This window comes from Chrysemys picta, chromosome 15 (genome assembly GCF_011386835.1).
Source record: "Chrysemys picta bellii isolate R12L10 chromosome 15, ASM1138683v2, whole genome shotgun sequence".
Classification (NCBI taxonomy): Eukaryota; Metazoa; Chordata; order Testudines; family Emydidae; genus Chrysemys; species Chrysemys picta.
Window position 1 is genome coordinate 27,091,842 of NC_088805.1, and position 27,206 is coordinate 27,119,047.

The 27,206-nt window shown below is 39.4% G+C and overlaps 1 protein-coding gene across 5 annotated transcripts in view; it reads right to left on the minus strand.

Annotated features, from left to right (window-relative positions):
- Window positions 1-2,174: 2,174 nt before the first annotated feature.
- IFT81 (intraflagellar transport 81) overlaps window positions 2,175-27,206 on the minus strand; it is a 63,440-nt gene continuing 38,408 nt past the window's right edge. For all 5 annotated transcript variants that reach the window (XM_065568079.1, XM_065568077.1, XM_065568076.1 and 2 more), the window contains exons 12-19: window positions 16,157-16,306; window positions 14,384-14,512; window positions 11,987-12,076; window positions 10,199-10,285; window positions 7,982-8,053; window positions 7,799-7,884; window positions 4,744-4,789; window positions 2,175-3,719 (exon numbers count right to left, since the gene is read on the minus strand). In XM_065568079.1, the coding sequence (XP_065424151.1) occupies window positions 3,537-3,719; window positions 4,744-4,789; window positions 7,799-7,884; window positions 7,982-8,053; window positions 10,199-10,285; window positions 11,987-12,076; window positions 14,384-14,512; window positions 16,157-16,306 (843 nt within the window). In that variant the 3' untranslated portion in view covers window positions 2,175-3,536. The remainder of the gene's footprint in view (window positions 3,720-4,743; window positions 4,790-7,798; window positions 7,885-7,981; window positions 8,054-10,198; window positions 10,286-11,986; window positions 12,077-14,383; window positions 14,513-16,156; window positions 16,307-27,206) is intronic.

Genomic DNA, 27,206 nt, shown 5'->3' on the forward strand with positions numbered 1-27,206 from the left:
AACATAATAAAATTCAGCTATAGAGCTCAAGCCTACAGACACTTAAGCAGGTGGACAGCTTTACATATGTGAATTGCTCACTTGTACTAATCACATAAGTAAAGTTATATGTTTATATATAGTGTTTGCAGATTGAGCCATTTGGGGGATATTCTAATATTCTCCTCTATTAATGCTCTAATAGAAGCAAAATGGTAACTGCTAATATTGAGGAAACAAATGAGCATGTGAAATCCAGATGATAAAAGTATTAACTGATCGGTTATGTAACAAGCCAAATAAGTTTGCTCATGCCCATTTCTGATTTCCCTATTCATAGTGCTTACTCATTTGGGAGTTGCCTGTAACTCTTGAAAAGGACATCCCTTGAATCAGTGTTAAGCTTGCATGACAAAACCATGCAATGCTATGGAACACAAACAGCCTTTAAAGTTGGATTATCTCCTGATTTAATTCTGGGTAAAGATAGGTACTAGTCTCTGGAATCAGTGTATGCAGTTGGTCCTAGCAACTGTTAGCAAGAGTGGTGTCTTAATAGGAAGACATTTTTAAAAGTACAGAAACACAGAATTTCACTGGCTACATTTTTTTGTTATTTGGATCTTCACAAGTAAAAGGCAGGTGATTTTCCAAGTTGTATTTGTAATCTCAGCTAGACTATTAATACTAATAGAGCAAAGGATAATAAGCTTCTTCTTTGTAAATTACCAGCAGAAGAAATTAACTGTCAGAATCAGTCAAAGATTTTTGAATGCTCCCATCAAATCACTAACTGGTTGGAAAAGCCACTGAACAGAATCCATTAAACCCGCATTAAATGTCCACTTATATAAAGGCTAAAAATAACTGTAACAGCTTTTTAGTTTTTCCAATTGTCTTTTCTTAGAGTAATCATGATTTTCTGCTTCGCTTCAGCAAGTCATTCTGATGCTGTAAGAATGATGCCGCACTAATTAAATCAGTGCAACCATCATGTAATCTTAAATCAACTACCAATAACTTGTTTTTAAAAAGAAAGAGACTCTGCTTTCAGGGTAATAGTGAACAGAAAAAAAATTACATCCAGTTGGACTGTACATTACTCCTATAGATTTCCTATAAAAGCATAACTCCTGCGTAACTGGCAATGCCATATAAAAAAGAGATGTCTAAATGATTTAATGTGATTTTAGAGTTTGGGATTTTCTTAAGTATTTGTTTCATGTGCACATCCTTCCCTCATCCTCTCCCCTCCCCCCTTTTCTGTGGCTTTGGAGCATGTGTTCTCCTTCACCACTGCACCTGACCCCTAAGGAATCCAAATGCCCCTTTTCTGGAGATCATCCCAGGCTCCCCCTAATATATCTCCTGTCTAGATGGCCATGCTATTCCACTGTTGAGGACAAGCATTCAACAAGATGCCTATAACTCTTCCTCAAAAGGCCAAGTATGTAACTCCCATAACTTTCTTCAGCTCCATTTGGCACCAGAGCACTGTAAATAAATAAGTAATAATTAATAAATACTGGGCTAGCAAGAGAAGAACCTAAAGATATTCCTGGAACTGGGTTTCCCCATACCACAGAGTCTGCTGCCATTTTGTGGAGCTTAATCCTAGCACATTGTTTGATATAGTTTCAGTCCAGTGCCTTAACCTTAAGACAATCCTCCTTTTGCCATGTAGGGCACTCAAATTGTGGAAGAGGCACATGGTGGTAATGAGACATGCTCTCCCAGCTGCTTGTAAATCTACCTAAGGTCCACCCCCCTACACAGCAGGCTTCCCTCCAAACCAGTGAAAATCTGCATAGGAGTTAATGCTGCTTAACGCTTTGCAGCTTCTACCTATCCTTGGAGAGAAGGTTAGTGTGTAGCTGTGGAGAAAGAGTCCCTTGATCTATCCTGAAGGGGAAAGAGGAACCAAGGGGCAGGGCCCCACATTGGGATGAGAGGGGACTGTACCCTGTCTCCAGGCAAATCTTACGGTTGTGCGGGATTTGAAGGCTTTGTTTTCTTAGCATGGCTGCAAACACTTTTTGCTGCCAAAGGAAGAATTTGGAACTCTGTGAAGTGAATCTGAGCTTTTCAAACGCCTTCTTCCTCTTAGGCCCTTGCCTTTAATAATGACTGTTCAATTACTTCTATCAACTAAAGAAACTTTTAAAAAATTACAAAGCCACACTATAGACACCAGATTTTTTTTTCTTCTATTTTTGTTAAATATATTTAATGCAAATACAGGTTAGGGAAGGGGTTCACACAGAAAGCAGCAAGTGGATGTATAGTTAAATATCAGAGAAGGCTAAAATACTTGTTATATCCAAAGTAACACTGAAGGTACTATTAAAAATTAGGTCAATTTTATTTCAAACAGGATAGAAATTTCCAAATGGCTTTTCTACAGGCCAAAAGAAAATAAGAAAAGCAGTAAGAATTTTGATCTTCATGACATAACTTTATAGCTCTGACCCTTGTCTGTTTGGCCAAGGAGTGCACAGCAAAAATCAGGAGGGGTGAAGGAGAGTTTCAAGCCATTTTTGCACTCCTCTGATCCTGGGCCAGCTGTGCACCAGATGGATCCACTGAAGTCTCAGAACAGTCTGAAGGCTGCCAGTGACCTCCAGGGGCTATTCTGACAACTAGTCAGGGTGCAGGGAAGTCTTGTCCACAAACACTTCTCCATTTCCTAATTTATGTAGGAAGAATTGGGCCAGATCTACATCACTGGAGGATTGCCCCTACACTGGGATGATCCTCCTGTGGGCAGCTATCACTGCTTTAGAATCACTTTGCATAAATAAAGCAGCACAAAGCTGCCTCAGTGCAGGGGAAACCCTAGGCCTGTATTTCTTACGAGGCCCCAGTTTAAGTTCATGAGGGTAACATACAACCACAGGGCAAAGTTAGAAGACAGCACATATTTAAAAAGAAAAAAGTGGAAAAAGCTCAGAATCCAAGTAATTGTTCTCAAATCCTGCTTCTGTCTTTGTGCCAATGAAGGGTCCCTCTGGCAGCACAATCAGTTTACTTAAGTTGTGTAAGGAGATTGGGAGTGGAGTGTGCGCACCTTTGGCATGGCGTGGAGCTTGGTTCTGCAATGGCTCCATGCTTACCAGCACATAGTGAATGAATTCAGGCAAGGCAGGAAGGAGAGGGCCGAGCTAGGAAATGGGTGGAACAGAACTTCCTATCCTTTCCCCTGAGAAATGTAGTGTTAGGGCGACAGTAACAGCTGAAGAGCAGCTCTACTAGCTTTCTGTGGCCTTGGGAAAGGATTCCGTCCCCTTGGTTTCTTTGGGAAGATCCATAGACTTTACAGTGAAATTCACCTCAGTGCAGAAGGCTCACCGAAGACCCTCCATATGACTTAAGCCGTTAACCTGGCACTTAAATAATGTAGAGGGTTTTTTGCATGGAAGTTCATTTCAACCTTATATTACCCACTGAAAATAAATAATTTGAAAGTAACCTATGTAGAAACAGTGAGAAAACAAAGCAATATTCAATTGAACGATCTGAGGAAATGACGGGGTAAGAAGCAGGAATTCTAAACGAATTCATAATACCAGCCTATCCTCGCCACCTTCCTGAATGACTTGACCAACAGAAGTTTGATTTTGTTGCTTTAGAAAACACTCTCTCTTACACTCCATCAGTTGCTCAAAATCCCGCCACATTTTAGCTTGCTTCATATTTGGTCCATGACTTTCCCGCACAGCTTTTTGTTTCTCTCGTAGTTTCTGTTATGAACAAATAAAGTTACCGTATTTCAGATTTTTGGATAGGTTCAACATGACAAATGTTAGCTTACATAGGTAGCCTAATGTGAATAAAGAACATTTCCTCTCCCCTTGAAACATTATTAATATTCAGTTAAATTCAAAAACATTCCTTGTAAATGGATATGCAGCATTCTCTGTAGAGTCTTTGATGTGTGTGCCTTGTATAATGTTAATTTTATTGCAGCTCCTTGAAAATAACACCCCATTTTTTATATAGTGCAACTTTACCCTGCTGTGTTCCCAGTTTCTCTGTGGGGAGTCCCATTTGTTTTGTAAAAGTTTATTTTAAAAAATCAGTTCACTTCCAGACTGAGACACTGCATAGCAAGTTATAGCCTGTAATGGATTCTGATCATGAAGTTATATATCCTGAAATTAAACTTTTACATGAGAAACTGCAATTAATTCTCAACTATAGTGACACAAACTTGTAAAATTCACTCGCAAACTGACTCAAAGGGAAAACTAGAGAGGAAAAAGAGAACATTCTGATTGAAATAGCATGGCTAAGCCCTTCACTAACCTGAACTTCACATGTGAATAAACTTGGACAACGGCTTTTGTTAACACAACTACATTGAAGATATCATTAGCCTTTTATAAAGATAAGACTGACAGCTCTAAAATGTATTGACTTCAACAGGTTGCTTTATATACGACTTCAAATTTGAGCTGGCACAGTTTGTTATATCTATGTTTCAGTTTCTTATCCAAATGGTTTACAGGGTATGTGCTGTTGTGTTAAGCTGTTTGACTATCTTTTACAAGAAGCTCATGCTATGCTCTGTAGGAAATCAAACTCTGAAGGGTAAGTGTGATATCTTTTCAGGGGATTCATTACTGATGCCAACAGTAATGGAGTTTTCTCTGTGTTCTGCAATATGCTTTTTAAAAGGATGAGCACAGTTTTGAACATTGAACCAAATAAAAGTACGAACTGCAACATGTTTGTTCAAGTGAAAAAACCCAAACTCATCCTTACCTTCCCAAGGTTTTCTTGTTCAAGGATCATTCGTGTATACTGTTCTCTAAAGAAGGTACATAATAGAATTTTAATTAGCTCTAAGTAATAAAACAGATTAACTCTACAAGTGGGGAAAAAATGGAAAGTGGTAGAAAGTTTACAAGTATAGCCAGGATGGGGATACCATCAAAATCTAAGGGCCCCTAAATAAGAAAGTCAAAAGAGTGAGATGAAGAAACATCTTTATCCTCAGGCTTCAGGACTTTTTTGACCCCCATAATTGTGCAGTTGGCATAAAATGCTATTCACGAATGGATAAGGTCACTGTTAAGCTTTCAGAGCAAGTTTGATTTCTGGGGTTCCCCACGTGAAGTCTGGGTACGTGGCTCCTCCCGAATAATGCACGGTTGAGACCCTTTTTAATATTGCATTAAAGTCGCCAGTATTCGGAGACTGCTCAGTGTCATACTTCTGTACAAATGCCATACAGTGTTCAAATCCAGACTGCTTCGCTCATGGAAATAGTATCATTGGAGCAAAGGGGAAGACTCAGGAGTTCAAGATGAGCAGGATTTGGTCTCATGTTTGACAAAACCTAACACTGGTGGCCTGATTTTCAAAGATGCTGAGCATCCTGCAGCTCCAGTGGATTTCAATAGGAATTGCTGGGTGCTCAGCACTTCTGAAAATCAGGCTAGAGATAGATGTAGGAGCATCACTCTTGACATCCAATATTAAAAATCTTGGCCTGTTGCTGTCATTGGTGGATGAAGCTATTCCCTTGATGTACATGAAACCTGACAGCATGATAGAATATGCAAATCATAACAAATTCTGATAGGCTGTTATGCCCTTGTTTACATATTTTTCAAATTTAGGTGAGATATTAAGAAACATGATCTCTTTTAAGAACGAAGTATGATGGTGTGGAACAAGCACACTTAGCTGCAGAGGGTTTGGGAGTTCATGGAACACAGAGTGGTTCAAACATCTAAAGAACTTTCAAAATTGCTCAGCATGGGGAAATCCTAGTTTCCAAAAGGATAAAACACATCAATAAACCACAGCAGGTTGTGCTAGTAGGGTATTATTAGGCAAGGGTGGCGGATCTGCTGTGATACATTCCCCATTCCCATTGACTACTCCATCTTTGAGCTCCAGTACATTCTTTGAGCTCCATGCCATCTGATCCTGGCTCCTGCTCTCTCAGCAGAGTAGATGTGTTAGGGGCCGGAGAGGGGGTGGCTGGAGCATGTTGTGCTCTGGCAACTCAGAACCATTCTAGCCAGTGTGTAAGTCCGAACAGCCATGAGGCTGCTCTAAGTTGTGCTAGGAGCCAAACTGGCCCTGGCTATTCCCACCAGATCAAAAGAACAGAAAGCCATCTAAAGTCTCCTCCTTCCTATTAAGCTCACTGGATGTTACTCAGGCACAACTAAGAACCTGGCCCCAGGATGTGTTTTTTGTTTGTTTTAAGTAAAGCTGTTTATTGCAAAACAATGATAAAGAACAAGAACTCTTTTTTCATGGTAGTCTTTTTCTTTACTATTTATAATGATGACTGGAATGAAGGCAACTTAATTAGAAAAAAACCCAACCTTTATTTTTAGAGAACAAAATTAACTTTTCACATTCCTTAGTACTGACTGTATGGAACAGAGTTTATATCCAATAAAGAGGGTCAGAATTAAGACTTTTTTGTTCAATACGGTATTAGGAAAGTGCTGTTCTATTTATGGTTCATTTTAGCTCTGTTTACATTCCAGTGCCCAGTGAAAATACATACACATCCTGAAAGGAGGTCTAGAAACTCATTTTCTCTCCCTATTTTGCATTTTGTAAATATCTGCATATCAAAGCCTTCAGTATATTTATAAATGTGAATGCTTTCTGAACTCACAGAAGGTCAAAATAAAATGTTTATAATTTCAGAGAAACTGTTACCTTATCTAGCTTCTTTTCTCATGTTTAGCAAAGGTTCAGTGAAACAGAGACAGCAGGAGAAGTGGCAATGCTCCACTCAAGTCTTACTCTCAATGCTCAGAATCCCATAACTCCACTCACCATGTTCCAATTCCCGCATTTCCCCTACTTGCTCCTCTGTTTGCCCAATCACAGTTACTTGATTCCATGAAACCATTATTGACAGATGGCAGTAGCGTTTGCCATGTGCCGCGCACTTTCCACACACAATGGAAGATGCAGTTTCTGCCCTAAAGAGCATCCAGTCTTATAAAAAATAAGGGGAGCTGAGTGGTGGAAAGGGATACAACATACAAAGAGATTAGGAGATGAGACACATTTGGAGGTTGGTTTGTGTTTTTAAGTTATATTCACTAAATTCTCTTCACCCTCAACTTGGCCCTCTCACTTTTCTCCTACACCAATTCCCAGTTTCAGTTCTAGTGTACTAATAACGGCCCCTCTGTAGAACATTCAAGTTCTTCTCTGCAAATAAGTGACCAGTTATTATTATTAAATATTAATATTCCAGTAGCACCCACTTGTGTCTGCTGGGGTGAATGGTATCAGGAGGGTACAAGGAACAACACACAAGTCTCCTCTGAGCATAGGCACTCCTCCTTTCAAGCACCAGTACTAGTGCTAGCTATTGTATCAGACTGGCAAGAGCTGGTCAGGATCTGAGGACAACATATGCTACACTCCCTTGAAAAGGTGATGAATTTGCTGCTTCAGTGTGCACTTTCAGAAACCCCTGGAGGAAATCTGTCTGACTCTCTGTCTGACTCACGCATTATTTCCTCCTTGGGCTTAGCTGCAGCAAGACACCTTTGCATCCATCTCCAACGGGAACCTGAGTTAAAAGCTACTGTCTGGCCTATAGTCTCCAACACAAAGGGAAAGGTTTTTGGTATGTTTGAGAGAACTCCTGGATATACAATAATATCTTTTGGATGTAGGATACTTATTTTTTTTAATATTATAGTATTTTTAAGCTTAGATAGTGAATTCTTTCTTCCAGTTTAAATACCAATGAAAAAATTTATAACTTCAGGCTCAGTTTATAAAAATCCTCTGAATTAACACACAAGAGACAGACAAGAACATTTACCTAATTGCTTTTCTTCTGTCTTGTGGATCTGGGGAAACATATGTCTTCATCTCATCTTTAGCACGTTGAAGTTGTATTTCTAGATTCTAAAAGGAAATACACAGCATATTTTAGACATATACCATCTTTCCTACTTAAATATTCTCACCTACACATGTTTAGACTTCTCTCTCGTGGACTTACCTTTTTCATGCAGTTAGTATGATGATAGCAGCTTTCTTCCTGAATACACTCCTCACGCAGCCCTTTTACTTCCTGCAGTGTGAGAACAATCTATTTTATTAGGCAGTATTCTTGAAAGTCCTCAGCAGACAGACTGTTATTGTACGAAGTACAACTGGAAGTGTTTAGGGCAACATCCTGCCATAATTTTGTGTGCAGAATTCTGACTGCAGTCAATGTCATGTGAATTAGTAATTGAATTCCCTTTGCTTATTGTGCAAAGCATTGTTCGCTGCTTTGGGCTCAAAATCTTTGAATTCTATAAAGATTACATCCATTTAAATTTGAGACATTCAGCACTCATCAGTCATGAGTTAAGCTTCATAAGAAATTACCAAGAATTAAAACAAATATTTAAAAGATTGCTCAACCAAAAGATCTTAAAATTCTGCAGCAGCAAATGAAGGTAATGCATATCACCATGTACTGTTCAGTACTTTAAATGGTGAAATCATTTGGGTTTTCCAGTATTAAAGCTCCTTTTAAAATGGTAATGAAAGGATTAAAAAAAATCCCTTTGGCCCCTTAATGTTTTGTCTAGACTTAGAGACTAACAAATTTATTAGAGCATAAGCTTTCGTGGGCTACTGCCCACTTCTTCGTGGGCAGTAGCCCACAAAAGCTTATGCTCTAATAAATTTGTTAGTCTCTAAAGTGCCACAAGTACTCTTGTTCTTTTTGCGGATACAGACTAACACGGCTGCTACTCTGAAACTTCATAAATGTGTTCCAGGACTCAAATCCTAGTTCTTATTCACGTCATAAGGGTTCGTGTCCTGGAACACATTTGTGAAATGTCAACATCAGAAGGTACCATCATGTTAGCTAACACGTTAACTGACAATCAATTAACATGTTAGAATAGGACTTAAAATTCAAGTCTAGACAAAACTGTTAGGGTTGGTCTCCAGAAATAGAAACTAGACCACTACAAGGATGTTTATACTAGTATATCTGCATACACACTGGGGGATTGCACGGATTTAACTACATCAGTTTGTAAATTGATATAGTTAAAGCAGTTCAAAACTTGTGTGTATACAATCCCTGTTTTTGGCCTGGTCTACCCTAGGATTTTACCTCAGTAAAGGTACATCTCTCAGGGATGTGAAAAATCCACCCCCCCCAAGAGAGGTAGCTATACTGATTTAATCCCCGGGGGCAGACAGTGCTAGGCTGACAGAGTTCTTCCGTCGACCTAGCTACTGCTTCTTGGGAAGGCAGATTACCTACGGCGATGGGAGAACTCCTCCCACCGACATCGGTAGTGTCTGCACTGAAGCACTATAGCGGAGCAGCTGTGCTGCTGTAGCATTTTAGGTGTAGACAAGCACTTAGACATACAAGTATATGTTTGGATATTTATAAAAAGTGATATCTGTAATCTATCCAATATGCTAACAGGCACATATAATAAGCATTTTTTAAATTCTCAGGGAAAACAATTACTCTGTATGCCTATGGATAGCAGCTGCTTAACATTTCATTACATTTATCCATTAACCATTGGTTTTGTTTTGCTAATTTAGTGAAAATGGCATTCCAGTTACATAAACATTTGAAGATTTCTCTTGGTAATAACTCATTAACATTCAAACAGCCAAATGCTATCCTAGCAGGTGCTACATGAGTGAGCAGGGATTCTGGCAGATGCATCTTCTGCAAAAAGAATTTTGCTGGTCAGGACAAGATTCCATTGGATGGGCCTGGAAGACCCACTCAATGCATTTGTTGTGCTCAAACAGGAGATGTGTACAACTCCAGATAGACCTAGGCACCTCAGGATGTGTGGAGCTGGAAATGCATAGTTGGGGAAATCAAGTCACTCCCAACCTGCGTGCACTGGGGTCTTCCTTGTCCAGAAAGCAGGGTCTGCGTTTATCCCAGTTACAAGGGCATCATTCCATGACATTTCAATAGGCAGTTTTATCCCTCCAATTCCCATCTCTTCTCTGGGACCCCCATTTTATAGATGGGGAATTGAGGCACTGAGAGACTAAGTGACTTTCCCAAAGTCACACAGGAAGTCTGTGGCAATGCAGGAAATTGAGCCTGGGTCTCCCACCAGTGCCCCACTCACTGGGCCATCCTTCCTGTCCAGAGACAGGGTGGGGGAATTTATCCCATAATGAATTATATTCTTCCTAGTTTGTAAATATACAGTAATAACAATCTTACCTGTTCGAGTGTGGAGCGATTACTTTCTAAACCTGCTGCACAGCTGTCATACTGGCCTTTTTTCCCATCACATTCTTGGGTTAACTCCTGGTGTGAAAAGGGCAGAAGGTCATGTAAACGAAAACTTCAGTCTAGTCACATAAGGCACCTAAGCAATGTAAGTTCTTGTCAGTCTCACACTTCAACCTCAGCTATTGGCACACTCAGAGTGTCTTACATAAACCAAGCAGACATACGAGTAGAATTACAAGGATATCACTCTAGCCCTGCATATTGGAGGATCAGTAGTGTAAACTACAACGTAACATACAAGTTTCCTTTTGATATTTATATCCAAAGTCTTTAACATGGTGGATTCAATTTCTAAGTTGTTCACAAAGCGTCAAAGGTTTTACTTGCTCTTTAAACATTAAGCCTACAAGATAGTTTAGATGATCAATTATGTTCCAGGTAAATACAATTTTGTCGACATTTATTTACATTATAAAACAAGAATAGGTTGGCCTTTGCAGAAAGAAAGAAAAAATTGATGTTACATTAAAACTTTTTAGCAAACAATGAAAGTTATCCTACTTCCCCTTACAAGGAGTACATATTGTTACTAAATCCCATTTAGTTATCCTGTATTTGCAGACACATGTTTTAAAATGAATTACAAAAAGAGTGTGTCCAAATCCTCAGCTAGTAAAAAAGGGGCAGAGCTTCATTTTTTTATTGGAAGTGGGACAGTTTACACCCGCTGAGGATCTGGATGACTTCTTCCCCCCCCCCCCGCCCCCCCCCAGCCCTGTAGCTTTCTAAAGCCAATGGATAAAATTGCCGTCTTCAAGATGGTACCGGTGTGTTCAGCTACAACTGCTTAATTATGATGTTTTGTTTTGTGATGATGATGTCATCACCATAGAAATGACTATTGTGAGGGGAAAAGCCTCAGACTGATAGTATTGTTGATTTTTAAGAGTTCCAGACCCCTTTGGCCACTTCATGTTGCAAACTGCTTTTCTCAATCAGAGTTTCACCACAGTTTACCTAATCTGCACCTTCCAGCTTCCCTCCAAGTTGACCGTGGTCTCGTACTAGGTAAAAGAGGTTTGTAAATCACGTATAATTGTGGTTTTGCCTTCCATACAGCTGTAAGGAGGCTCTCATGTAACTAACATGACAGTGTTATTTGTCATTAAAATCATTCTATTTTCTGGGGGGGGAATCCCCAAGGTTTATAATTAAATTGTTTAAATCCACAAGCAGGGGGGCTGGAACAATGTGTATAGTGGGGTGCTGAGAGCCATTGAACCAAATTGTAAACCCTGTATCTGATGGAAACCACTTCAAGCCAGGGGTGCTGCAGCACCCCCAGCACCTGTGTCCACAAGACAGTATGGACTTGTACCACCACAGGATCTAGCTCTTTGGATACCAACAACTAAGAATAAAACTTAAGTAACATGCATATTGCCTTACATTTTCATAGGGGCCTCAACTCAGCCTCTAAATGTGCACATGCAATCAGTTTTGGACACAGACTTCTGAATGGCAGTTTACAGACAGACTTATCTACAGACCTGATTCGCCACTTGTGATACCAGTTTTATGCTGCTGTAACGCTACTGAAACCAAACACCGTTATATTGGTATAAATCTGGAGTAAAGCAGGTCGCAGATGTGCCCCTGATTTCATGGGCAAAACTGCAAAGCATAATTTAGAGGTGATTTCTGAAAATTTGTCCCACTGCACAGACAGTTCACGAATGTCTATTACACAATATATTCCTAAACGTTTTTACTAACCTGACAGTTCTGCCGCAACTGTCTCAATTCTTTGATAATTGGAGCTAAGCTTGACTTCTTATCTGCCACCATAGCATTCAGTTTTTTTACCTGATATATGAAGAAAAGGCATTACCTGAATATGCGATTAGTAAAACAGTGAGAGTATTAAGAATGGGAGGGCAAAGAAAAGGAAGGGAAAGATATGGGGAGAAAACAGGTATGAGATGTGAAGAAAGGGAACTGAATGATATATTACGTAAAACAAATGATAGGCAAACGATAATTAGGAAACATAGTACATTTTATAATTGGGGTACCATCACAATCTACTTCAGCTCTGCTCTCATGGTTTGAATTGCCTGTTTATTCTGTATATAGATGAATTCTATCCTGCTGATTATGCAACCTAATGCCTTGCTTACACTGGAAGTTATTGTGAATAAAGGTCTCTGAACCTTTTTAGCTCAGGTATATGGCCTGTCAAACCCTGAAAAGAACCGAAAAAATGGAAAAAGTTCTAATCAGCTTCGGACATTACTTGCATTTACTGATCTATAAGGTGGACAAAAAGAAAATAGCTACGAATAAATATATATTTTAAATAAGAGTATCAAATCTTCTACTGATATTTTATAATGTTCTTCATCAGGATAGATACAAAATTACACCTATTTACACCAAATTTCGTCCTCTCTCTCCAAAGGCAGGTCTACACTACCCCGTAAGTCGATTTAACTTACATCGCTCAGGGGTGTGAAAAAGACACCCCCTGTGAGCGATGCAAATCACAGCAACCCAAGCACTGTCCACACCAGCGCGAGACGCTCTCCTGCCGACTTAGCTTCCACCTCTCCTGGAAGTGGAGTAATTATGCTGACAGGAGAGTGCTCTTCCATTGACAGAGAGCATCTTCACCAGACGCACTACAGCAGCGCAGCTATGCCCATGTAGCGCTTCTAATATAGACCTGCCCCAAGACTGTTTCTGAAAACCGGGTATTTTGTACAGCGTGTAATAAAGAGGGAGCATTTCCATGAACACAGGATCCAATCCAACGCCCACTGAACTTAATGGATGAACTCACTTCAATGGAAGTTGTGTTAGGACCAATACAAATTGTAATCTAGAGTACAAAAACCTTTTAATAGGGATAGCTTTACAACGAAGTGTTATAAAGAGGAACCAATCTGTGCAGTAAAGATAGGAGAACCTCAAAAATTTATGAAGTTCAACCCTTATTTAACTTATGGCAATCTCTTGCTTCCCAAGAAACTTGTGTGATCCTCTTGCTTTCCATCAATCTAATTCCAATCCAATCCCTAGTCCTTCTTCTAATTTTAAATTGGTTAGACACTGACCAGGTAGTCTCTCTCCTGGATTCTAACGTTATATTTTCTGCAAATGTGCAGACAGGCTGGGGCTTCCCCTGATAAAAATATATAGAAATCAATCTGAGTACTCAATGTTCCTCTGACAGGACATTCCAGAGCAGGAAATCCCTCCTGCTCCGGGGCTTCCTATTACTGGTTCAGCAACAATGAGATTTTTGCAAGTACATTTATAATTGCTTTAGAAATGATTGTAAAACACTTTGAAAACTAGAAATATTTTGAAATAATGAAATGACGCTGCCCAACTGTTCAAATCATATCCAGCCTCCTGGTTGAGAAGAATGCTTTTTTATTTTCACCAGTCAGTTTAAAAAGGGACCTGCAAAGTGTAAAAGAACAACCTATGCCCTTTTTTGTTGTTTCTTTACTATGTATAAATAAAGAAGGCTTGAGAAGCTTTTAAATAAATATTTTTTCTGTGTGATTTTTTCATTAGAAATTCAAGTCCTGTCTTGCCTTGATGAGTTAAATGATGAGATCATAAGATTCATGACAGTTGAAAGTTGAGCAATTGAGAGGGGAAAGGGATTAAGCAGGCTTTTTAAAACTCATTATGTTTTGAGTTTAACAACAACTATATACTTCCAGTGATTAAATCACATTTTGGAAAAGGGAGTCTTTGTTAAATTTCAATCCCATTCCATGTTTTCAATTAAGGTGCCAATACTAACAATAGACAATGCCTGAAATCACAAAAATGTCAAACCAAGGAAGCCTAGACTTGATACCCCTGATATTTCTAAAGGAAAAACGATCAGAAAACATTGCCCACGCACGCACGCACACTTTTAAAAAAGCCAGTCTTTGTACATCAAAAAGGGGCACACGCCCAATTTTACTAAATCTCTTCCAGGTCACCTTTGTAGCTGTACATTGCCCAAAAGTATTTGCAAAATGTACTTCTACAAACATACACTGCATTCTATTTTAAAACCTGTGCCAGAAATGTTAATCCTGATTTTATTTTTTCTAAAATTAAACATCCAGCTTGCAGAAATCCAATAGTTAAATTAGGCAAAGTCACCATTTCAGACATGTTATCTAATGTTCGTCCCTTCATTTCATCCATCTCGCTCTTTGCTGCAGATACTCTCTCCAACTCCTCCTGTGTGTAACTGTATCCAGAGATACCCTTCTTGTCCTCAATAGCTTGCTGTGGACATAGGAAACAAATACAAAATGTGAGGACAGGTGCTGGCAGACCATGGAGTGAGTTCTCTAATGTAAGTGAAACGTTGCAAGAACGCTGAAAGTGAAGCTAAGTGCTGGAATCAGTTTATTTTAAGAGTGATGAAACTCTATGACTGCCATGAGAGCTAACTAAAGTATCTGCCATTCTGTTCAAATGGTAGGTTAACAACTACTTTCTGTAAGACCTCTATCTGGGGCTAATTCAAAGCCAACTGAGATCAAAAGAACGTTTCCCATTGACTTCAGTGGGTTTTGGATCAGATCTTCTATGCAGCAAACAAATATATACAAAGAGGGATGTCTATTTTGGAGGATGTAATCTGTAGTAAATATAGCTAATTCTATAAAAAAAACTACTTTGTAAATGAGAAGAGAATACAATATTTCTGAACTGTTTTGTAACTGTATTCTCCAATCATGTTTTTTAAGAGAAGAAAATAGCTTAAGGTAATGCCTCAATATATAAAGCTATTTTTCCCATACATTTCTTCAAAATATTTGGGATGTAATACAGTAGAGAAATTATTCTCTTAACTATTTTGTATTCCATTCACAGTCTAACAAAACTTTACCTTTTCATTCACACAGTGGTTACAGTATTTGATCATTAAATATGCAAAGAAATGTAAGTTAACACAGAATGTTGAGCGACTACTCAAGCAGTCATGGTAGACTAGTATGCAGGGTATTAATTCTCTAAAAGTGACACACATATACCAACTCCAAGTGGATCAGTCTTACAAAAACCCCATTCAACTCTAGTGGTTTTAAAAACATTAATCTTATAATATCTACAGCCACTTTGGTGTGGAGCATTTTATGGGGTTTAATAGCTGTATGGCATTAGATATAGGCTTTGCCTTCATTGCCAAAAAAGGTGTGTTTTTTACTGCAGGATAACTAATGTACATTATCTATCTTGCCATAAAATTCTAGTGCAATTAGAATGGATGTCTATTCCCTGGAGACTTGTATTCTGTACTCATGCATATTCAGTTGCCCTTGATTGGTGTGGGAAATCCTTTTCTTGTTGTTTAGTGGTAGAAGCCGAGTTTGGCTAGTTTTCAATTTCTGAGTAATACATATTCTCTAACTTACTTCAGGAACCACTGTGAAGTACATTTGCTTCTTAATGCTTGGTTGTTGTTGCTGTTTTTAAATACTATTCCAGTATCTCTGACAGCTTGTATCAGTACCTTATTGTTGATAAAGTAATTTTAAAGCCCTCAAAATATACTAAAGCTTACCTTCCACTAATTAAGGACCTAGTCCCACTTCTGTTGAAGTCAATAAAATGTTTGCCAATGATTTCACTTGAGTGCAGGATTAGGCCCATCAGACTCAAGAAAAAAAAAAGTAGAGCTTGTACTACTGTCCATAAGAAACTATTTCTAGTCATGAAATATGATAGCCGAGTATAACCGGCAGATTAAAACAATTCCTATACCAAGCACGCTTTATCAGCGTTTAGCTAATAATAGTAAGAGAGCTTTAAAGATTAAAACACATTAAAAAATTCCAAACCAATTATGTCCATATCATTGTATTGATGGTTATCGCTGTGGTAGCGGCTAGCCTGTATGGGAGTGGGAGAATTTTGCCTTACCAACTGTTGCTGAATAGCCTCATGACGTTGTTTTAGGAGTTCTTCTGTTCTCTGTAGGATACCGTACTCGGCTGTAATTTCTGCTATTTCTTGACGTTTCTTTTTATAAAATGTGTTCTTGCTTCGAAGTTTATTAACATATCGTTTAAACTGAAATGAGACATAACAGGGATATTTGTAATTTAATTTGAATGAAAAAAAATGGCCTTATCACACTTTGTAACTGTATACAATAAACTCTCCTGTTTAGATAGCATTTAGCAGAGAACTGGAAATCAGGACTCCCAGGTTCTATTTTCAGTTCTGCCAATCACTCACCATGAGACATCAGAAAAGTCAGTTCCATCTCTCTATACCTCTGTTTAGCCATTTGGAACTTGGAAATCATTCATTTCTACTTACTTGCCCCACTGGGGGGCTAGAATGGCTAACTGATGTTTGAAAATTTGTGTAGATCCTTGGATAATAATAAAGTTAATATAATAGTACTTTGCACTTACATGAGAATGCCTTTCATCCAAGAACATCAAAGAGCTTTACAGAACTGAACTACATCCTTGTGAAGTAGATAATCATTATTATTCCCACTTTACAGATGGAAACTGAGACACAGAGAGATGACTTGCTCAAAGTGACAAGACATTTGTGGCAGTCTGAGAGTAGAACTCAGGTCTCCCACTATCTATTCATGGGCTTGAGCCACAAGATTGCCCTTCTTCTCCTAAGATGAAAGGCAGTGGTAAGGTATTATCATTAATGTTCCAGTTACCTCTGATTCACGTCACCATGGCAATTACATTTTTTTAAATTAAGTGTTCTATTCCCCCCCCCCCCGAATTTAACCAGTGAACACACAGGAATTACAGAGTCCTATGATCCTAAAGCTCATGCTTCAGGGTTTCAGCGAGTCACCTGCAGGGGTCAGGAATGAATTCCCCCACCCCCACCCCCATGTATTCTACAGAGTATTTAAACAAAAAAATCCTCTCTCTGAAGTATCAAGGATGGCCACATCTGGAAATGGGACATTGTACGGGGTTAACCAGGGCTCTGAGGTGGCACCAAGCATAGGCGCCGACTTCCCCTCTGCCCAGTGTGTGCTCGACACCCCCCCCACCCTGCCCCGCCCCTGCACCACCCTCGTCCCACCCTCATTCCACCCCTTCCCCAAAGTCCCCGCCCCACCCTGCCTTTTCACACCCCAACCCTGCCCACTTCCCGCCCCCATTCCACCTCTTTCCCTCAAGTCCCCACCCCTACCCTGCCTCTTCTCTGCCTCCTCCCCTGAGTGCACTGTATCTCCGCTCCTCCCCCTCCCTCCCAGAAAGTCCTAAGTGCTGCCAAACAGCTGTTAGGCAGCGGGCAGGCTGGAAGCACTGGGAGGGAGGGAGGGGGAGGAGTGGGGATGCGGCACGCTCGGGGTGGGTGGAGAAGGTGGTGAGATGGGGGGAGCTTGGCTACTGGTGGGTGTAGAGCACCCGCTGATTTCTCTCATGGAGTCGGCGCCTATGGCACCAAGCATTCTATCTCTCAGGTGCTTGGCTGGCTGGTTCTTACTCGCATGCTCAAGGTCTAACTGATCGCCATATGCGGCATTGGGAAGGAATTTCCCCCAGGTCAGTTTGGCAGTGACCTTGGGGGTTTTTCATCTTCCACGGCAGCGTGGGGTGCAGGTCACTTGCCACAATTGTCTGGGTATGTCTCATTTAATTATTTCCCTGCCATTGCAGGGGCCTCGAGCACTGGTGCACTTTGATTGGTGCCTCCTATTCTCTGCCTGTGGCACATAATTGTCTAATCTCCTGAGGGCTGTAATACTTTGGTCTGATTTTGGTTGTTGGGATAATGTGCAGTGCTGGTGGTGGCTTGTGACATACAGGAGGTCAGACTGGTGGTCCCTTCTGAGCTTGAACTCATGGAGTTCTCAGTTATAATGGGAAAGGGCAGAAAAATGCAAAGAGAAATTGAGACGGGCCATAGGGAAAAGACTCTTAATTTAAGTACTGGTTGTAAGTAGTTAAAATACTGATCTCTTTTAACGTTTGATCTCTTTTAATGTCAACTCTTCACTCCGTGTACCCAGCTGAAGGACTGTCATACATAGAACTAGCATAAAAGGCACACAGCTAGAATTAGCGAACAGGAGTTCAATTTTTGCTTATTAAAAAGTAAAGCATAATAATCCCGAGCCTTACAGATCATCACATTTACTTAATCTGTCTCTCAATTCTTACATGTTCAACTTGATATACCCCTGAAAAATCAGGCCATAGGTGTCTCTTAAGCTGAACGCAGAAGAACTGAGGCTCTTTGAATTACTAACTTTTTTTTTTATATGTATGATTACACTCTCTTATCTCTAAGTTTTCCCATTTATAAAATGAGGTTAGCTCTTATTGATACCCTTCACAGGGATGTTATGAGGCAAAAATCATTGATATTTGTAAAGTGCTTTTAGATCCACAGATGGAGAGCATGGAATTCAAAACAAATAAAATACGCTGTGATAATTTAGTGTAAAACAGGTTTCAAAATGTTCAGCTGGGATAAAGTCATTATTGTAGAATTAGTGCATTCTACTAACAAAGAATCACAAGAAAATATCAGCAGTCCTAGTACCACAGATACAATTTTAAACTATAAAAATTAAGATGCATGAAAGTACCTAGCTTGTGAGCGAATTTCCCTGTTGAAGAATAATGCATAAAACTGATGTGACTACAGCCTAAGAACCCTTAGAGTAACTATGTTCTATAAAAAGTGTCCTGGGCAAAATGCCCAAAATGAAATCCACCCTGTTCATCTGCCATCCTGTGCAATATCTAGGCCAAAGCTTTTTCTATCTTGCTATGCTCCAGAACTATTTTTAAAGACAAAAGCTATAAACGTTTTTCGTGAAAGAACAAACCCACAAATTACTCAATGTGCTCTATGCAGATTGGACTATGTGTGGCTTTAGAATACCATTTTACATTGTGTGTTTTACCTAGGACAAGGTCACAAAAGTCATAGCACTAAGAGTAAAGCAGCAGTTTTGTTACAATAAAGACCTCAGTACAATTGTAATGTTGTTGTTGCAAGTTTAACTAGCCCATTAATTAGCAAAAGAAACAAATCCTTTCAATTTATACAGACTAGAAAAAAATGTTTTATCACTTGTGCAAACACTGACTTTTGTGGTTTTCAAGCTATTACAGAAGATACTTTGTTACAAAATAATCAGACATAATTCCAACTAACACAAACCAATATAACAAACACATAACATGGATTGCCCTCTTCTCTCTTGATGGAGCAGTTCCAGTGATATTTCATTTGGACAGCAGGATATAGTCAAGAATTATGTAAGAGAAGAAACTTTTTTCACATGTGACTATAGACAGCTGTCAGATCTGAATGATTTTCTGTCAGTTTACCCCAGGGTTGAAAGGAAGCTATTATTCTCCTCACTTCCATAACTACTTTTAAGGTCTTGAAAATAGCCTGTGTGGGAGACACAGTATTTGCATATTCAGTATTTTGCCAAACACAATCTACTTAATAATGGAAACCAAAGGACCCTGTTGATTAAAGAACTGATTCCACAGATGTTCTATTATTAGCGGACTGAGTCTGGGCCATATAATAAGCAACCATCCAAACCCCCAAAAATTGACGAAACCTTCAGATAGGAACATGTGGACAGGGTTGCAACTCCATCCATTTTAGGACAAGCAAATCTGGCTCTAATAGTGCGATCTCCTGGTTTATAAATGCATATTTTGGTTTTTACATTATTCTAGTTACATGAAACTGTAAAACAAGATATAAGCAATAGTAGCAAGATGACAATGTTCTGTAGATAATGAATCAAATAGCCTGGCAGAATTTCTACAGACTTAGTCTTCTCCAAATGTAACACAGATTTGAAAACCCTCCTAAATCCAGGGCCAAATTCAGTGCTAGGTCAGCAGGTGCAACTCCATTTAAATCTAACTGGAAATGAGCTCATGGCAGACTTACCAGATCTGTGACAGCCCAGGTGCCCCCTAGCCCAGCAACATGAATCAAACCAAGAGATCCCCCAAATCAGGGAATTTATGACTAGTCTAATTGCAAATTACCAATCCTTTCAAATGTGTGAAAGCATACTAGGGCATTTCAAGTATGTAAAAGGTTGTTACAAGGAGGAGAAAGAAATTTTTTTTTCTTAACCTCTGAGTATAGGACAAGAAGCAATGGGCTTAAATTTCAGCAAGGGAAGTGTAGGTTGGACATAAGGAAAAACTTCCTAACTGTCAGGGTGGTTAAGCACTGGAATAAATTGCCTAGGGAGGTGGTGGAATCTCCATCATTGGAGATTTTTAAGAGCAGGTTAGACAAACACCTGTCAGGAATGGTCTAGATAATTAGTCCTGCCACAAGTGCAGGGGCAGGACTAGATGACCTCTCAAGGTCACTTCTGGTTCTGTGATTCTATGATTATTTGCAGACATGCTTAGCATCTGCAGTGCCCTGCAACTCATCTTTAGCTGTGTGTGGGGGGGGGGAAATCAGTCCCTTAAAGCTTTTAATAAAATATTACATTTTACTCTGGTAAGAAGCCTTTAAGTAAGAAAAGGATTAGCTACATTTAGCCAAATCGCTTTCAAATTATACACCTCACTCTTATATAGCACATTTCATTGGTAGATCTCTAAGCACTTTACAAAGGAGGTCAGTATCATTATCCCCATTTTACAGATGGGGAAACTGAGACACACAGAGGTGAAGTGGCTTGCCAAGATCACTCAGCCAGCAAGCAGGAATAGAAAGGAGTCCATTTTCCAGCAATCTGCTCATAGATCAGGTCATCTGTTTCCTGCATAGAAGCTCAGCAGAATCCATTTAGAGCATTCCTATGGATCTATTATTTCCCGAAGTAAAGTATCATTTCAAAGACATTTGTCCTCTAGTGAGCTTTCCGTTTTCAAGCAACTTAACATTAATAGTTATTTAAGCTTCAAAGATCAAATGACTGGACAAGAACCATTTGCTGGCGCTGAGGTAACATTTAAAGTAAACAAACCAGCCTTCTGACCGTTGCTTGCTAGCCAAGTCAGAGGCCCCCTGAGTACAGAAACTCTGAATGTAAGCAAAGAAAAATTATGCTTTTCCACTTGATTATTTATATGGGTGGATGTAATATAAAAGCCTGGTAGCTATGCTATAAAATGGATTGAATAAAAGTCGGACTTTGACCAGAACTCATCGTTCTGAGGCATATGGGTACCTAGAATCCCAGGACAGATTAGCTGTGTAACCCTCACATTTTATTTAAAGATCCACCACCAACACTATCACTTACCCCTGCTCTGTTGACTTCCATATTATTATCTAAAGGCACTTTAGAAATATTAATGTATTAAGTCTCACAACACCCTTGTGAGATGGATAAGTATTATCATTTTACAGATGGGGAAACTGAGTCCGAGCTATTAAATTGACTTTCACAAGAGCATACAGGAAATCTGTGGGACACCTTTGAATTTATCTGCTCATTCAGCAAAGCACGTCAGCGTGTTAAGCACATGCTTACTGCTTTGTTGAACTGGAGCCCAAACCTACATTCCTAACTCTCAGTCCTACTCTTTAACCACAAGACCATCTTTCCTTAAAAGTAATACTTAAGTAACATATTCCCTTCATATGGTTACGTCACTTGGCTTTTGACCTAGCACCTCTCACAATTGTCAGTGTATTTGGGATATTTGACACAATCAAAGCAGTCCTGGGAAGGGCAGTGTATCATAAACGAACAGACAACATTTCGAAGTCTTTGTTTTTAAAGAACTATATTCTTAGGTACATAAATGGTGATCTTCATTCCCTCCTATTTCTTTGCTTCCTCTCTTTTCGTAATGCTTTCCCAAATGAAAGAACACTGGCATACAATATACTCTAATCCTCTATAAACTATGTCCATTATATGTACTATACACAGTTTAGGGCTTGATCCTGCAAAGTTCTCCACATTCTGGCCCCAATCTTGCAAACACAAGTACATTCTTAACTTTAAGCACAAGTAGTTCCATTGACTTCAACGGCAGTACTAACATACTTAAAGCTACGAATATACTGAAGTGCTCTGCAAGATTGAGCCCTTCGCAAGCAGCATAATTCTGATTTATGTTAGTTGAGGTTTTCTTCTATATTTCTTTCAATAACCAAAAAGTGTCAATCATAAGTTTAAACAACTCACAATATTTGGTGTTTTTCTTTAAGATCCTGCTTGTGGAGTCATGTTATAAGTTTCTAGCCATTATAGTTGCAGAGAAAATCCTGATAACCCTAAAGGCCCAAAAATCCAGCAGGAAAAAACAACAACAAAAGACAATCCAAAATATTTATTTTAAAAATCTCATTATTTTTAAGCCAATCCCATGATTTTTGAGTGCTTGGGATTATGAGTTTATAAACATGATGGGACATATTCTGTATTGATTTACCCTGGGCAGTTCCAGTGAAGTAGGAAATGGTATAAATCAGAGCAGAAGTTGGTCGCTTATTAGGGTTAAGAATTTTATTTTCTACTTTATCATTAATACTGCCATTGACTTAATATTTATTAATATTTAAAGATTTACTAGATAAAAACCTTTCAGATGTAGCCAGGCACTAGTTTATTTGGGTATCCTCTATCATATAAACAGGAAAAAGAACAAAAGAATGGAGATTTCACAAACTCCTTACTCCAGGATTAACAACAGCAAACATTGAAAAGATGAAAGGAGAGGCTAGTTTTTTGGGGGGGTGATGGGGTGGGGTGAAATAAATCCACAAATCAATCCCTTACTTTTGTGGCAATCACTGAATGTGGTATCATGTGGGGATATCATTTTAGATGCATCATATTAAAAATATTCCTTTTTGCATAAACTCAATGTAGAAAACAAGGTATTAAATGTGAAGAAAAGATTTTAGCAGCAGTTATGTCAAGGTATCGAAAACCAACTAAATTATTAATAATTAAGAACACCTGGGTAATATTAGGTCAGTCTAAACCCTAAAAACAGACTTTTCCTTCTGAAATTAAGAATTGAATGCAGATTCTGAATAAGCAGTTTTGTTAATCCTGGGACATTATCATTGTCACAATACGCCAGCCATAGAAAATCTTAGCCAAATCGGTGTACTGAGAATCAAGGAGCAGATGGTTAATTTTCTAGCCAGACCAATTAACATGATAAAGGCCTTGCAAGCAATTAAAATTCAGTCAGGGAAAGTTCCTGGGCATGACAGGTTTTCAATAATCTTTTATCAGATCTCTGTGTTTGAGCCAGTATAGATATTTTTACATATAACTAATGACTCATATACTTAGGACAAACTTTTAGAGAGAAGCCAATTATTTTGGTATAGTAAAAGGAAAATTATCCTACAGTCTGCTCATCAGACAGACCAATTACAGAAGTTCTTCATTAATGTTGACTAGCAGGTTTCTTCTAAGATGCTTGCTGCTGGGCAGGAAGGGATATTACGGCAGCCATTACTAATAATTTGTACCAATCCAAATATATTGAATGAAAGAGTGTTTCCTGTTATCACTGAAAACATGGAGATCAATAAGATTAATGCTTTATTCATGCCTGTGGGTGTTGAAAGAACATTCAGTTGTGTGAAGTCGTATTTTAAGTCTGACTCAAAACATACATTTGGTTTTGGTGGTGGTTAATGTCTTACAGCAAGAGCTTTGGGCTTCAGTAACAATTCTATAGACTTGCTGTCTTTGTACTCACAGTGGGATTGACCAGAACATCCATTCCCTCTGCTTAATTTATTTATAGAACCTTTGACAGAAAGGATTAAAACCTTTGTCCAATATTTCACTTGGTAGTTAAGAGAAAAAGATGGTTGCATAATGGTGGGGAAAATATATCCCAGGTCCCTGCTTAAACTCATTAACGCCTAAACTGCCAGCTCCTTGATGACCACACTTTTAAAGTTATCTATCTGGTATTGGTAACAGAAGTTTGTTTTTTGATGGACTCACACTGACTAGGACACTTTTGGGGCAGATTGATCTACAGTCAAAGGCCTCTTTTCTTCCCCTGATATTTGCAAACAAAATATTTCTCCTTGAGAGAGAGAGAGAGATTTGTATGTAAAAATAACTCACCAACCAAGCAAGTTGCTTAACTCAACTACATGTTTAAAAATCCATGGGATGTCCTAGGCTACATTCTCAACAACATGTTCTTTTCGACTTCATCCACTATGGGTGAACCTAGCTTTGATCCTATTTAATTCTGATACCCTGGGAAAGTCTAGGCTCCTGGGGTCCTACGTTGAACTCTGAAAAGTACGATGTGCTGTGAAAAGAGCTAAAAATATCACAGGTTTACCTAGGATCACTTGTAATTGAACCATCTACCCTTCTAAGTGTCAAAATTTGATTCCCTAATTTTCAGGATCTGACAGCTGCAGCTAACAGCTTGCCAGCTTTGCCCCTATGTTCATTGTACTTCTGTTTGAAGTACTTAAAAGATTTCACAATCCCTGCAGCAGACAGACAATTTAGCTCTTGCATTTTGTAGTTTGGTATCGAATGAATTGGTCACTGCCTGCTGTTGCCTGTAAATTCCATCCGGCTGTGCAACTTCTTGAACTAGTTATGACTGGAAAACTGCATGTTCCTTTTCACGATTAGAAGAGAAGGCAAAACACTAGCTCCCAAAAACATAAGCCAGGATTGACCTTTCAGTGGATGAAGAGCTAAGAAGACCTCAACTGGAGATACAATTGCTGGTCTGAGAATCCAGGCAAAGAAGATATTAATTTGAATGCCAAATGCAGCGAGTGCCATGCCATAAGGGGATACAGAAGCACTAGAGAGAGCAATTTGATAATAAATTATTAAAGATGTAAGATCACAGACATTAATGCCTAAGTATAAGAGAAAAAGAACATGTTGATTTTATTATAGGACTTGGGAAGAAGATAGTTGTGTTAATAGCTAGCCTCATCATTAAGACTGCATTTAACCCCTTTAAAAATCATGTACAAATACAAAATGGAGAGGTGGAGATGTATTTCCCTGTGGGCACTCCACTTCAGATGCGCATGCATCATGTGCCTTTGATAGGAGATTTTTCATAGCAGTGCCCATTTGGCCCATGCATGTGCCCTATATATCCTTGTGCCCCATACTGAGGTATATAGGGCTGTGCGGACAAACCACCCTCAGTTCCCCCTCTACCGCAAAGTTCCACAGAGGAAACGCCGAAGCAAAGGGGAGGAGGGCGGGTAATGAAGCACCCATAGGGACACACGTCTTGAAGAACTCCAGTTATTGCACAAGGTAAGGAACCTCTCCTTCTTCTTCTAGTGTCCCTGTGGGTGGTGCACTTCAGGTGAATCCCAAGCAATAACCTCTTAAGGAGGTCGAGTTTTGGAAGATTCCATCACAGAATAAATATATCGCCTACTGCAGCATCTGATCTTGCAGTATGAATCATAATGGGTGGAAAACAAATGCACCAACAATCATGTTGCAGCGTTGCAGATTTCAGCAACTAAAATATCCTTGAGTATGGCCACAGATGCAGACTGTGATTTAGTAGAATGTCCAGTCATTTGTTGGAGAGGTAGAACCTCAGCAGAACCATGAACAGGCAATAATGCATCCCGAGATCCATTCAGAAAGTCTCTGAGCGAAGATAAAGAATCCACTAGACTTATTTGCAATAGAAACAAAGAGTCTAGGAGTCTTCCCGAATGGCCTAGTTCTGTCCAAGTAAAAGGCTGATGGGCTCTTAACATCTAGCGTATACAAGGTAGATTCCTGTGTAAATTGTTGTAGCTTAGGAAAGAAAACTGGAAGGTGAATAGTTTGGTTAATGTGAAACTCAGAAGAAACCTTAGGTAAAAATTTTGGGTGGGGTCATAATGGTACCTTCTCCTTGGAGAACACAATAAATGGAGAGCCTGCCATTAGAGTCCCCATTTCCCCAACCCTTTGAGCAGAAGTGATGGCCATCAAAAAGGTGAGCTGGTTAAGAACAAAGTTGAGATCCCGAAGTGGCATAGGGGTTCTAATCTGCAGAAAAAAAGTCATAAGGCTTTTCAGGAATCTCGTTGTGATTGGATGAGTGAACATCAAGAAACCTTGTACTGGCATGTGGAAAACTGTTATTGCACTCAATGTACCTCGACAGAACTCACAAAAAGCCCTGACATTTCCAACTCCAAGAAGTAATCCAGGACTGTGGAAAAAGACAAGTGGGCAGGTGTAAGGTGGTGCCGGTTACACCAGAGATGATGATATCTCCATTTCTGAAAATTAGTGTATCTTGTAGATTCCTTTCTGCTAGTTAAAAGTACATTTTGTACTCCCGACGAACACAGGCCGCCTCTTAATCCTGAGAACCATTGAGAAACCATGTTTGTAGTTGCAGAACATTCAGAGTGGTGTGAAGTGTTTGACTTGCATCCTGAGACAACAGTAAAGGATTGCTCAGGAGCCACCATGGAGGGCAAGGGTTGTGTTTGATGAGGTAAGGAAACCAAACCTGTCTTGGCAAAACTGGTGCAATCAAAATGAGCTTGGCTTGGTCCTGCTTGATCTTGATGAGGACTTTTAAAGCAGTGGCGCTAGAGGATATGCATGCAATGAAGAAAGCAACTTCTAGAGATTGGGGATTGAGTCCCTGTTTAGAACAGAATTTCCTGCCCTTTGTGTTGGCTGCCATGGCTAAAAGGTTAACCTCTGGAAATCCCCAAGCTAGGAATAGGGGAGGGATAGCTCAGTGGTTTGAGCATTGGCTTGCTAAACCCAGGGTTGTGAGTTCAATCCTTGAGGGGGCCACTTAGGGATCTGGGGCAAAATCAGTACTTGGTCCTGCTAGTGAAGGCAGGGGGCTGGACTTGATGACCTTTCAAGGTCCCTTCCAGTTCTAGGAGATGGGATATCTCCATTAATTTAAATTTAATATTTTGCTGAGTATTCAAGAGGCCAAGTCCCATTCGTAATTTAGGGAGAAATGTCTGCTGAGGTTGTCTGTCCATGGTGTTTTGTAAACTCATGAGGTAA